This window comes from Limulus polyphemus, unplaced genomic scaffold (assembly GCF_000517525.1).
Source record: "Limulus polyphemus unplaced genomic scaffold, Limulus_polyphemus-2.1.2 Scaffold1498, whole genome shotgun sequence".
In the NCBI taxonomy this organism is placed as follows: Eukaryota; Metazoa; Arthropoda; class Merostomata; order Xiphosura; family Limulidae; genus Limulus; species Limulus polyphemus.
Genome location: NW_013667108.1, coordinates 207,242 through 221,216, shown reverse-complemented (window position 1 = coordinate 221,216; position 13,975 = coordinate 207,242). Strand labels below are relative to the sequence as shown.

At 31.2% G+C, this 13,975-nt stretch overlaps 1 protein-coding gene across 1 annotated transcript in view; it reads right to left on the bottom strand.

Annotated features, from left to right (window-relative positions):
- The window catches only part of LOC106463845 (dynein heavy chain 1, axonemal-like), a 233,622-nt gene that overhangs the window by 36,644 nt on the left and 183,003 nt on the right, over positions 1-13,975 (bottom strand). The window contains 8 exon segments of the mRNA XM_022391464.1: positions 1,348-1,547; positions 4,148-4,299; positions 5,154-5,349; positions 7,074-7,299; positions 11,146-11,306; positions 11,888-12,067; positions 12,467-12,594; positions 13,154-13,241. Of these exon segments, the coding sequence (XP_022247172.1) occupies positions 1,348-1,547; positions 4,148-4,299; positions 5,154-5,349; positions 7,074-7,299; positions 11,146-11,306; positions 11,888-12,067; positions 12,467-12,594; positions 13,154-13,241 (1,331 nt within the window).

Below are 13,975 nucleotides of genomic sequence, written 5' to 3'. Positions count from 1 at the left end.
AGGGGTGAACTGCAATTTTGATGGCTCACTCCCATTTATATTTGTTTCATATAGGAGGATATCACGTCATCTACACCAGCAGAACACCACCACCCTACTCTCAACTGAATGGTTTTATAATCATTTCTATATATTTTTTGTAATTTGTACTTCATTAACCCATTCAGGAGGATGTCTCCACAGTCCACCACCCCAGCGGCTTGGAAATGGAAAGTGGTAAGGACTCCTAAACTCCACTAGAAGAAAATGGGGGGGAAAATAAATGTGTTCCAGAGGAACAACAACATCTGAGACTATGCAATGAGTGACCATGAAACCCTATTTTTAAAATCAGACCATACCGATTTATTCAGTATAAGGCATGGCAGGGATGGACAGCTATCCTCTTCTACTTTACTCATGTAGTCCATGGGTGAATATGATCAGGGATGGACCATACTATCTATTATAATTAGATAGTTGGATTAATGGCAACAATGCAATTCTTAAGAATAAACACAGAAAAAAAGCTCATTTTATTAAATCTGTAAACTGTGTTGTGAAGGTTCCAATTTTAAGATGTGCAGTTACATTTTATATAAGCTCTCAAACTTACCATTGAGTCAACAAAAAGGCAGATACTGTTTAAATAATAGTATATGAAAAATAAATATATTAGTAATTAAAATGTTTATATATTTCTCTAATAATTTAAAATACATAGTGAATATGTAAAAATATGCTAGTTATTATATATTAACTATCTACTTATATTTTAATTACATATATATCAAACATTATTCACTAGGTCGTCTTGTCTTGTAATGGAATTCAAAGAAAACTTCTGAACAATAATTTTACTATTTCAATTCAAATTGTTAACTTTCTTGAGAGAAATGCAATTACAAGAACATCAAATCATGTCACAGAGATAACAACTAGTTGTTGAATTAAAATTTTTTAGGCACATTAACTATACAATAATATGAAATGTGACATATAGGTTTCAAAATAAATATTCCCACAATATACGTTTAAGTATAAGTGCTTGAAAACAAATGCACCCCTTGGGTCAAAATTAGGCATGATGATGTATCACAAACATGAAGCACTGGTACTGCTGTCAAAACACTGAGAGGTAACTATTTGTTCACAAAATTTCATCTTTAAATAATTGTTAATTTTGTTTCTTTCTCTGTTTCTTCTATTTGAAGTAGGTTGGCTGAAGAGCAGCTCAACCAAATATATTATCATTAATTTCAGTACCAGTTAATCCCTAATATTTTATGAACAGATCTTAAATTTTCATTACATTAAACTGAAACAAAAAAATTTAAACATCCATCTAGTTACAAAAAAAATACAAACCTATATGGATTAGGAGAGTCAAATATTGCTTTAAACCCATCTTTGTATTCTCCAAACAGTGTGGCTAGGTTGGAAAAGCTGGGCAAAGTAGACAAAGCACATAATTCCTGCCATACATAATCTGTTAACCAATCAGGAGATGGATTTTCTAAGGGTGTTTCTGTCAGGCATCCTCCAGCTAGCAAAAATCTCCATTCTAACTGTTATATATCAAAACAATAAGAAAGTACATTCACTCATTATAAAGCTGCTAAATTTTCTATTATTTATAATACAAATTCTTAACATACAAACATGGTGCACATACAAGAAATATTAAACAAAATTATTTGGAGAAAAAATTTTTAAAATGTGGAAAAACCCATCTTCAAAATAAAACATATAATGTTAGTGACTTATAACTATTTGATTTCTATATTAAACCAATCAAATACAGAAACGTCTAGTGCTCTAAATCAAGGAAGAAACTGAAAGAATTTGGAACAGGAATTGTAAAAAAATGCATTTTATTGTGTTTTCTTGTTACAAAAAATCTTTGAACCATAGTATAAATTATTATTATTTAAAATGTTGTAAATATACTTTTATCAATAAGATCTCCATTTAGCATGTAAAATCTGTTATCAGTCATTTCAAAATAACTGTAAAACTTTTAAAATGCACTGATAAAAATTACTGTTAGTTCCAGCAGTTATCAAATTATGTCTGGAATAATTCCTGCTTATAAAATTTAGTTAACACTTTTACAGATTAAATCATATGTTAGCTAACTGACTTTTAACAGATGGAATAACACAGCTATTCAAATTTGGTTATTATGTTGCAAAAAGCACCAAAAGAATGATGAAAGAAGCACATAGTCACTGATTATGTAACATAGGATTGTCAAGCACAAGCATCATTCAGACCAATATAGGAAAGACAAAAGTGATGCAAACAAAAAGGGTGTCAAGTATTGCAGCCACTGTATCATTTTGTGGAAAAACAAAGCTTCCAGAGCTTCTGAAATCCCTATATGAGGATTGTGCTAACAATATGAATTTGCCAGAGGGACACAACCTTAGCAAAAAACTCAAATATTTTGTTTATGCATTTAGGGGACAAGATGGCCAACTGGGCTGACCAACAATCATGCCTCAGCACTTAGACACAGGTAGGACAATATGCATCTAGGTTTACTTGAAGCATAAGGGATACTGAAAGTTGGGATAGTACAACCTTCAGAGAGTGTTTGGTCATCTCCAAAGCCTGTGTGAATTCTAGATGGCTAAGCATAGTAACAAATGTTCAGTGTCTTTCTGTTACCTCACACAGACAAACATCTAGATGCTCTGGAAAGTACCTGTTAGTTCAGTATATTAGATTTGGTTTCTGGTTACTGATATGTTGAATTGGATGATGAAAACACACCTAATACTAATTTCAGCAGATTGAAGGGGCTTTATTAATTCCACGTCAGACAATTCAGTCTTTGTAAACTATCTGCTACTTTCAAAAGGCTGATGGAGCTTACATTAACAAGGCTGCAATGGGAGAGCTGTTGCATCTATGTAGATAACATACTAGTCTTTGGTCAAATATTTTAAGCCACTGTCGAGAACATGGGAATGGTATGACAAAACATCAAGAATAGAGGCTTAAAACATAAACAAGGAAAGTGAGAATTCATGTGCATGAAGGTAGAGTTTCTCAGTCTTACAGCAGGCAAAAATGGAGTGTCTATGGATTCTGTGAAGGTGGTTATGGTCAAAAACTTGCATGGTAGGGATTTCACCAATGAGTAGTCTGACTGGGATGGGCACCTACCATATGTCATGATGGCATTCCCTGTTTTCCAAATCTCCTGATGTTCAGATATGATTTACTGCCATAATTCCAAAGCAAATATAGCACAGTGTTTGTAGAAATCTGTGGAATGACTGTGTTTTGCAATAGCTGATGCACATTAATTTGCATATCAGCAAATGGGCAAAGCAGCTAGGTGTTAAAAGAGGTTATATGGAATAAAAGTTTGAGCCTGATGACTAGGATTAGCAGTGTGTAAGCATTTCATTTCTTGTTGTACTGATCTATATCTTTATGGTTAGCATGATGAGATGTTTGGGATCACTACTTTGGTGGAAGATGAATCCCTGCCCAAAAGGTCTTGTTCTTAACAAAATGATATAATGGATAAGAATCTGATTGTACCTGTAAGCAGCCAGGATGTCATTAATTTTGTGTACATTTCCAACACTACTTTACATTGACTATGATACCATATCAAACAACCTATTATTGACTGTTGCCAAACAATTGAAATTTTGGATTTATTGGTAAAGAGCATTCTCCTCCAACTTTGTTCATCCCTTAGGTTGAAGTCTGATGCCCATTTCAGCCTTTGATTTGGTTATCTCTCCTAAGGAGCATTTTTGAAAAGCTACACATCTACTGTGTCTGCTTCAAGATAATGTTTATCTAAGTGTTCTGGAGTTATTATTAACATCTGTACTTACAGGTAGGTCATTAGCACAATATCTACTGGATTGATATATAATAAATAAACAGCTTATCCCGAGTTACTTAAAATCACTTTTGAAAAGTTTGGGCTTTCTGCTTTGACTGTTTCTATTACAAACAGTACTACTTTACATACAGTTCCTACTGAAACATAAAATGTTGACACTATTTTGCATGGAGTCTAAAACTGACTTAAATATACAGCAAGATAAAAACTACAAATTCAAACCCATAGTGAAAATCTGTAGATTTAGTAAAAGATAATGAAAAACATTTGTGGTTTATAATAGAAAATACTTACAGGATCGATCATTCCATAATTCATCATGATTCTTGCACATAATAGAAATGCAAACAATAGCTTATGCTTCTCAAAGAGTGAGTGGCACACATTCACATACAAGTTATAGGTGAAAAATGTGTTTATGTTGACAATACGCTTATCCACTTGCTCTAGAGACAAACAAACCAAGAAATCACAAAAGATCTGATACATTTGTAATAAATAAATGTACTTAAGTTCCTGTTTGTTCTGAAGTTTCTACATACAAGTATGTATACCCCATTAGTATTTAAGGAACATAATGGTGAGAAAATAAACTACAGTTCAGTTTGATTAAAGCAAAAGCCAGTACACTTGAAATTATTTTAAATGAGTTTTATTTTATTGACTTTAATTGTTTTTTCATTATATAATATAGTAATTACTAATAATGAGATAACTTATGGGATAATAAATAGCTGTTTAGAGCAGAATAATATAATGCTCTCTATAAAATTTGGAAAAAAAAGTACCAAATGAATAACAAACATGATCAGCTAGTTATACAGTACTTTCAGAGTAATAACTTGAGACATTACAAAAGAAATGGCTATAATTAATGATTTATCCTGAATTTAACTTTCTTTGTAAGAAATATAAAATTCTCATATATTATACTGACAGAAAAAAAACACATATAAAGTTTAATGTTTCATATAAAATAAAATATAGTAATTTATATCTTGAAAACGTTAACTTTACTTTTACATTATAATCACATAGGCAAGGAGAATAAATGATTAAACAAAATATTATGAACTAAGTATTGTTACATACAACATTTCTTTTAAAACAATGAGCTTTTTCAAATGCTGAAGATGTCATTCAAGCATCTTAGACAAAAAATCACCAAACATGAAATTATAAGTACAGAAAATGAAGAAAAAACACAATTAACAATTATAAGCTAATAGAAACTAAATAAATATGAGTAAAAGCATTGCATTATGATTCAATAGTTTTTCATCAAAACTTAAAGACTCACCTGTTTTAGCAGCACCAATAATTGATGATATAAAAATCTTAATGTACCATTCTAATGAGTACTGATACATAGGATCAATCTGAGCGAGGTCTGCCATACAAAAGAATAATATTTGAGCTCTCACTGCTACTGGAATGTACTGACTTCGTGTAACATCAATATCTTTCTCAGTCTGCTCGGCTATAGCAACTTTATTCTGTGGAAAAAGATTTAATTTAATCATAGCTTCAATTAAAACAAACCAAATAACTTCTTTATAAAATTATTTTTGGGCTTAGCGTTGCAAAACAAAGTAATACTTAGTATGCCTCTTACAAATAAGTATATAAAACTTACACAGAAAACAAAGAAGAAGAAAAGACACAAATATCAAACTTCACAAGAAAAATATAATCTGTACACTTGTGTGATGTGCAAATACCACATATCTTTGTACTTCATCTGTATTGTTTATTTTGTTTCAAAAGGTATTTTTATTTGTAAAGGGTTTTTATTCTGTATTTGGTGTTTTATTTTGCACATTATTTTAATGTTGGATGGTTATATGTCATGCAACTTACTTATCTGATAAATAAGGATGTTTATTGTATTTGTGAGTCTTGTGTATGCATGATTCATGTAGTGCATTATCATGCCATTTGCATCCAGTTTAACCAGGGGGTTGTAACTTTCATGTTTCACCAGCTCACTTTGAAAGTTTTAAACTAATATCAATGACAGCATGAGAAAATGCTTTAGATAAGGAAGAATGCTGTGGTATGTAAGTATCACACACATCTCATTCTCCTATAGTAGAGAAGTCTCATTCTTATTTCAATGTTCTTTGATTCAATACCAACCGATTGTGTGTTTATCTTCTTCCAAACAGTCCAACACTAATAACCTTAAATTCAGTTATTACTATTGTTTATTATCATTTTCTTTTATTTAAACACTATATATTTTACTCTTTAATTCAACTTTACATAGCCATCAACATAATAATCCTATCCATTTGACCACCAGTCTGTCTTGAGTTCAATCTTTTATCCGTTTCTCAATAAATACAGTATTTACCTTTGTTCAACTTTAAAAATTATAATTTTTTCATTCAGCCTGCAACAAATCACCACACCTATCATCTTCTATACTAGATTCATAAATTTTCAGTCGTTGTGAAGATCAGATAAACATATGCTAATTTAATCGTTAAAATCCCACACTTGTTTCACCACAAGTCCTTAAAAAGTTTTGGGCCCATCTGACAACACTAACATTAAAACTGATTTTATTTATTATTAAATAATGTTGAACTAGATGAAAGTGAATACTAAGAAATGAAATGTAGATTAAATTTGATTTTTCACATATGATTTTAGGCTTAAAGATCACAGCAATGCATAGTTTTTTTTTGCTATTCTAGAAAAACTTACTTTAAACCAGCAATAGAATTTGGATTATTACAGCATATACTTACTATTTTTCTCTTGATTATGCTGTAAATTCTAAAATGAAGTATTTTAAAAAGGTCTTAGATGAATTCCTCATGCTGTAACTTATACTATAGATTCAAATGAGAATTACAAAAATTGTTTGTAGTTATGGATGGAGATCAAATCATCATTTAGAGTTTTAATTACCTAGAAAAACATGCTTACTCAGTGAGATGCAATGATCTGGCCAGAAGGATTTTCATAAGTTTTCATTACAAAAAATAACCATAAAATCAAGAATTGTAAAAGAAGCAAATCTCATTTTTGAATTCAAAGTTTCTATTCCAAGCATTTATTTCTTTATTACTCATGTAAAATACAAATAAAAGTACATACATGTATGTAATTACAATTTACATAAAGCATTAACCTGACAATGATATTAACATAATATTATCCTTAATAACTTATTCTCACAGTATAAACCTGTTCAAGTTTATTTCTTTACCTTAATTTCTGATGATGTGATTTTAGAAGCTTCTAAAGCCTCTATCAATTCTGTATCATCCACTGGACTGCCTTGAGATGCAGTTAATTGTTGTAAGATACGATCTTCAATATCTCCTAGTTCTTGTTTCATCTGAGCATTGCTGAAAATTAATTGGTTTTTGGCTTCTTCTAAATCAGGACGTTCTTCGGCTACAACATAGCCCAACAACTGGTCTTCAAGTCCACTAGCAAAAGTTGCATATAATCAATAATTATCATGTTTTAAGAATTATAATTGAATAATGATTAAAAAATATTTCATAAAATTCTTTATATAATAAAACAAATATATAAATATTTATCATTTTACACAAAATTTGCATATATATATATATATCTAAGCATGTATGCAATAAAAGTATAATATTATATACTAAAAACAAAAATATGAAACTCTATAGCCCTAGTGTTTTTGAAAGGTTGACCAATCTTCAACAGTACAATAGAATGCCACATTTTCCTAAAAATGATTATGTAAAGAAAACACACTTTATGTATCTTATCTACTTTTAATTACATATATAAATTATAGAATAAAAAAAGTGTTGTTTCTTTTAAATGTATATCTCATTTGTAATGCCCAGCAATTAACCCTGATGGTTTTTATAAGATTAAAATATAATTAAAATTATCCCACCTATAAATATACTAGTTAATATACCATTCTAATTAAAGTATGCAACAATATAAAATAAAAAGTTATAATGATTACATTTCACATGACTCCTCCTATTTCGAGAAATCAAGCGTGACATTACACATACTGGCTTTTATATAGGTTAGATATACTTCTATGTGATGATTCAAAACGATAATTAGTGCATATGTGATCCCTATATAAGGTGTTTTTTGCTTTCATTCACAGTATTGATTATGCTAGATAGTAGACAGAATATCATTCCTTTTTATTTTAATTTATTGCTTATTATTATATTTTTATTGTAAAGATTGTCTACTTTGTTAGCTTAAAATCTGTATTCAGAATAAATCTTAATCTCCTAAGGTGGCCAAACCTCGTAAGATATTATTGGTATTACAGGCAAAAATATTATTAACAAAGCCCAAATGATGAAACAATGCATTCTAATTTTTATAAATAAATATGTAAGAAAACTATATTTAATTAGCTATATTGATGGTCAGGTTGATTTTTAGTTTCATTAAGCTTACTCTGATCAAAAGTTATTATATATGTTTAACTTTGAGTGATTAAATTGACAATTATACACAACTACAATTCATGATCAACAGTTTTACCTCATTCAATATATCTAAACTTTTGAATATTCTGTTGTTATTACATATTTGCGATAACAGTTTATTTGTCTAATACTTGGTTGGATAGTTTTGGGGGTTTATTGGTGCAAAGTAGCATGGCTACCTGCACCAAACCACAGGTGTAAAAATAGAAACAAAAGGTAAACTCCATAAAAAGTAAAAAGAAATCAAGTTACATGCTAAACAATGTCCAAATGACTGGTAAAAAAAACACAAATAGCTGTAAAAAGGCTAATGGCCAGTAAAAAGCTAAAAATATGATCAAGTTGGACAGTGTCACCATCACCAATGACACCAACCAACATCAGGGGTAAACACTTAAATAATATCTGTCTAAAATGGTGCTGCAGCTCCCACTCGTAACAATGGCACAAAAGTGAAAGGTGAGCAATTGTGACTTGAGTGTCACAAAGGACACACATTGGTGGATCAGTCCCACATAAAAGAAAACAACGAGTTAAAAACTGTGGCCAATGTGTAGTTTAGCCAAGACAATTAGATGGTAAAGCAACAACAGTAGGTTTAATCTGGAAAAGCTTGTTATTAAGCTGCTCTCCCCAAATCGAATGCCAACTGGTGCAAAGCTGTGCTTTGATCACAGGACCATAGTCCATAAATGGAACATGGAAGGCTGTGACAGTGCCAGAGCATAAGGACTTAGCTGTGGTATCAACAAGCTCATTCTCGTGAATACCAACATGACCAGGTATCCAGATAAACTAGATAGAAATGGAAGATCAAGAAAAATGGGTCTGTCATTTTTTAATATTGATGAGAACTAATGTTAAGTGATTCCAGGGCCTGTAAACAGTTAAGAGAGTCAGTGTAAACAGTACAGTCAATGTACTGCTTAACTTCTATGTGATTCAAGGCAAGAGAAATGGCATACAACTTGACAGTGCACACGGAAAATGCAAAGGGGATACTGTGAGTAACCACCAAGCCACAACAAACCATGGCAGAGCCAACAGAGTCTTCTGATTTCGAACCATCTGTTACTACTTTCCTCAGATGACTCAAAGAAAGGTCAAAGGTGGGGATGGTAATGAGCCATGGCAGGATGAGCTGGTTATTGGACTCAGCATTGTCATCCAATGACAGACCCAATTTAGCCAGCTGTGCCTGGATACAAAGGCCAAAAGGAGGAATGACAGACTGTCTATTTTGAAAGAGCACAGCCCACCAAGGAAAGAAGGCACAACCCAAGGTTGGATGCTCTGGTAAAGATCGAAGTTTGGTAGCATACTGCAAAGAAAGTTGCAAATGGTAGAGATGAAGAGGAGGTTTGTAGGACTCAGTGTACAAACTCTAGACTGGCAAAGTGCAGAAAGCCCCTGTGCAGAGCTAAAGGCCCAGATGATGTACAGGGTCCAACATCTTTAAAGTAGAGGGCCTGGCAGAACCATAGTCCAGCTTGGAACAAGTAAGGACACGATAGATCCTCAACATTGATCCACTCCTCAAGAGGTGGAAGAGAGGAAACGGAGGATGTTCAGCACCCTTTTACATTTGTCATGAAGATGCTTAATGTGAGAAATGACAGTAAGCTTACAGTCAAAGCTAAGCCCAAGAACTTTGCCTCAGGAACTACAGGAAGAATAACACCACCGAGACAGAGCTCAGGATATAAACTTTTTTGCTGGCAAAAATGAAAGCAAAATGGTTTTAGAGGAATAGAAGGTAAAACTGTGTTCAGTGGTCCACTTTAATAAGTGAGTAAGGGCAGTATGAAGCTGCCATTCAATAAACCTCATGTTCAACGACCAACAAGAGATGTGTAAGTCGTAGACATAGAGGCCATTTGCAACAGTAGGAGGAAGTTGTTTAGTGATAGCATTGATCTTGATACTGAAAAGGGTGACACTCAAGACACAGAACATAAAAGGGTTGAACCTACATAGACTTGGAATCACCTGTCAAGTAAAAAGTTATGAATAAAAATGGGTAAATGGCAACATAACTCATAGGAGTGAAAATCCCACAAATGCCAAACCTCCATGTAGTGTCATAAGCCTGTTCAAGATCTAAGAAGACAGAAACAAGATGCTCTCTCTTGAGGAAGGCTTCCTTGATCAAGGTTTCAAGATAAATCAAGTGGTCCATGGTGGAGTGCTGTTGACGAAAACCACATTGGGTGGGTGAAAGATATTTATCTTGGCTAATTATTTGACAGATACTGCTAGTACTATACATTTTAACACATTAAAAAAGTTCCTTCCTCTGAGCTTATCTCAGGGTTATGGGACAACCACTAGCTGGGTGCTAATTTCTCTGTAGTAATATAATTTTTTAATTCCTGGGCTTGGGATCAAATCTGGACTTTTTAAGTAGCAGAGTTGTTAACCTAATAGCTACTGTTGGCAAGACACTTCTTAACAACTTAAACAACCACACATAGACAAAATAACTAACGAGTTTAGTGTATTAATCCACTGAAAATACAAGATATATCATATCAGCACCTGGAGATAAAAACATGATTAATCAATTTAAAATTAGTGTAGAATATTTCAAAAACTTTGAATAAAACAGAAAAAGCAAAGTATAACACCAAAATCCTTATTAGAGATTATATTTTAATACATATACTATCCTATCTGTTAAAGATCATTAATACATATAACATACACAAGTATTATTTTTATAAAAATATTATTAGAATATGAACATAAGATTAAGTAAGATGTAAGAAATGTACAAATATAGTAAATAAAAAACTAACCCTAGTGTTATCCCTCAGGTGATAGTATTACCTTGGTGTTAAGGTGAAGTTGACAAGTGTGACCTTAGAAGATACCTCTGGGCTGTAATGTGGGTTTGAGAGCTTGGTGGTGATGTAAAATTTAAAATCACAATGATACGGTATCACAGAATCCCCAAGTTTTATCATGTAGCTACCTGACTGTTTGAAGACCTATAGTAGTAATTCAAGATATTATCATATTATATACATGAAGATAGGATTACACACAAATTAAAAGACCTCTATATTTGTTCCATTTTTCAATGGTTATTCTTTACAAGATCCAACTTTTTTATCATTCAGTGGTTGTACTTGCACTAGGGAAGTTCCAGTACAAAAATATTTAAACTAAGTTTATATTAATTACTGATCCATTACTTATTTCTTTTCAGAAAGACTTATTTGCTAATTTCCAAACTAAAACGTCTTAAGCCAATAAAAGAAAAGAGTTTAGCAAACTTTGCTAAAAACACAGAGAAAATCTTTGTTAAGGTAACTTAATATTATTTAAGGATATGTTAAAAATTTTCTTATTTGTCATACATATATGAAGAATATATTTTTTCTGTAGAAAAATGTTAATATAAAATATATGTATGATCAATAAGCAAATTTTTAACATATCCTTAAGTAATATTAAGTTACCTCAACAAAGACTTTCTCTGTGTTTTTAGCAGAGTTTGCTAAACTCAATTTCAAATGTAAAAAATTAATATGTAGAAACCAAAATTTACTATAAAATAATTTCATACCTGCTTTAATAGAATAGGTTCTAAAGCTGGATCTAATTCTTCACCCACATTTTCCAATAAAGTAGGCTTACCAAACCTTATGGCATTCTCCAAGCTGCGTAAGAAATCTTTATCTGAGAGTTTTAAAATCTCTATTCCAAAATTTTTTTCCATAGCCTTGATCCATTTATTAGCTTGACCCTAAGTCACAAGGAAATGGATTACTTTTAACTTGAGAAAACATTATGACAAATGAATTCTATAACTTATGTTTGTTTGTTTGTAGTTGAGCACACATCTATACAGTGATCTGTCAGTGCTGTGCCCTCCCCCCCCCCCACCATGTATCAAACATTCAGATTTAATGCTGAGCCACTATACAATAAAGTATCAAATATGATAAAATTTATGGAAAACAGAAGTTTGAAAGCAGTATTAATAAATATGTTAAAGAATGGATTGGAAAATGAATTTATAAAATACACACATATATAACAGTTTGTATACTTTTAATCTTTAAATAAAAATCTAAAGAAATAAATCATATGACAAAAATATGAAATTCCTATTAGAAACAATTTTTTGTTAAAGAAAACAAACCTGAGGATCAATAAACAGTGGCCAGAATTTGGACTTTTTTGCAATAATTGCATTTTCAATTGAAAGTACATCCTTTGGAAGACCACAGATTTGCCAGTTTCTGATCTTAACAGGCTCACCGAGATTAGCTGTGAAACAAAATACTTACAAACTGATACATAAATCAAAAAACCAAAAGCACCAAATTACTAAATTTATTTAGATTAGAATACTAATTACAAGAGACAGTTTATACAATATTTAGTTGTAAGTTTCTTAAATGGTTCATTCTCCAGTCAAAAAATTGAAGACCTTAAAATTTTTCAATCATAAAAGTAAACTGTTTCTGTACTCTATATATTAAAGAAAGTGTTATTGTAAGAAAAATTACTCATCATCTCTAATTCATCAAAAGACATTGGTAATATAATAATAACAAGACCACTTTACAATGCAAAAGTAGATCATATCTATCTAAATAATTGATGAAAAACTTGCCTTGTTTTTGAAGTTCTTTATTTTTAGTAAGATGACACAAATGCAATGAAATTTCTGTAATCTTAATGCATCACTCCTTAACATTCAGCCAGCTTTGAAACAACTTCCATTTTCTGTTCAACCTTTTTCATTTTATTTTATTTTGCTGAATAATAATAGTTGTGTATAGCTAAACAAGGTAAGCAAAAACAAGCTAAATGGGAAACTCACCAATAAGAGAAGGTTCACTAGTATGTGGAACATTATGTTTTTCAAGACCAAGTATCCATTCTTTAACCATTGTAGTCCTGTATTCTGACTACATAAAAGATAGCAAGAAAAAGTTCATAAGTAAAAATGATAAAATCTTGTATTGTACATTTGAAATAAATTAGGGAGGGCATTTGTGTGAATAATTATTAAGTATATAATAAAACCTAACTAAACAAATTGTAGGTTAATGGCTCATAACCTATACTTATTATAGTGTGTAAAACCATAAATGTTATTTCATTTCCAAGACTTATTGCATCAATGACTATGTGGTATATTCTGGTAAAATGGATTACTTTTAGAGCAATTGGATATGTCTGCTGTATTACAAGAGATCCAACATGATATCTATTACACAGCAGTACTGAATTTCTCTGAATAACTGAGTTCATGAGAATGAACTAAAAAATATTGGACATAATATAAACACAGTGAACAGTTTTTATTAACCCTTTCCATATGGATCACAGGGAAAGGCCATGTAATCATGTTTGTTGATTCACATTCAAAATTTTATTGAACAACTATTTCATGAATTTATGTTAATAAGTTTGGTATCAAAATGTAGATCATAATTCAAATTTTAGTATTATACATGCTCAATTTCTTAATTTAAAAGTAAATATTAAAAAAACACAGATGAACATCGATTTTTGAGTGTCACGTGGTATGTTGAATGCAGCACTGGTTCAAATTATATGTTTATGATGTCAAAATACCAAGTCTATAGTTTTGTACGAATTAGAAACTAAAATTACCGATATTGACAAGTTAGAATAT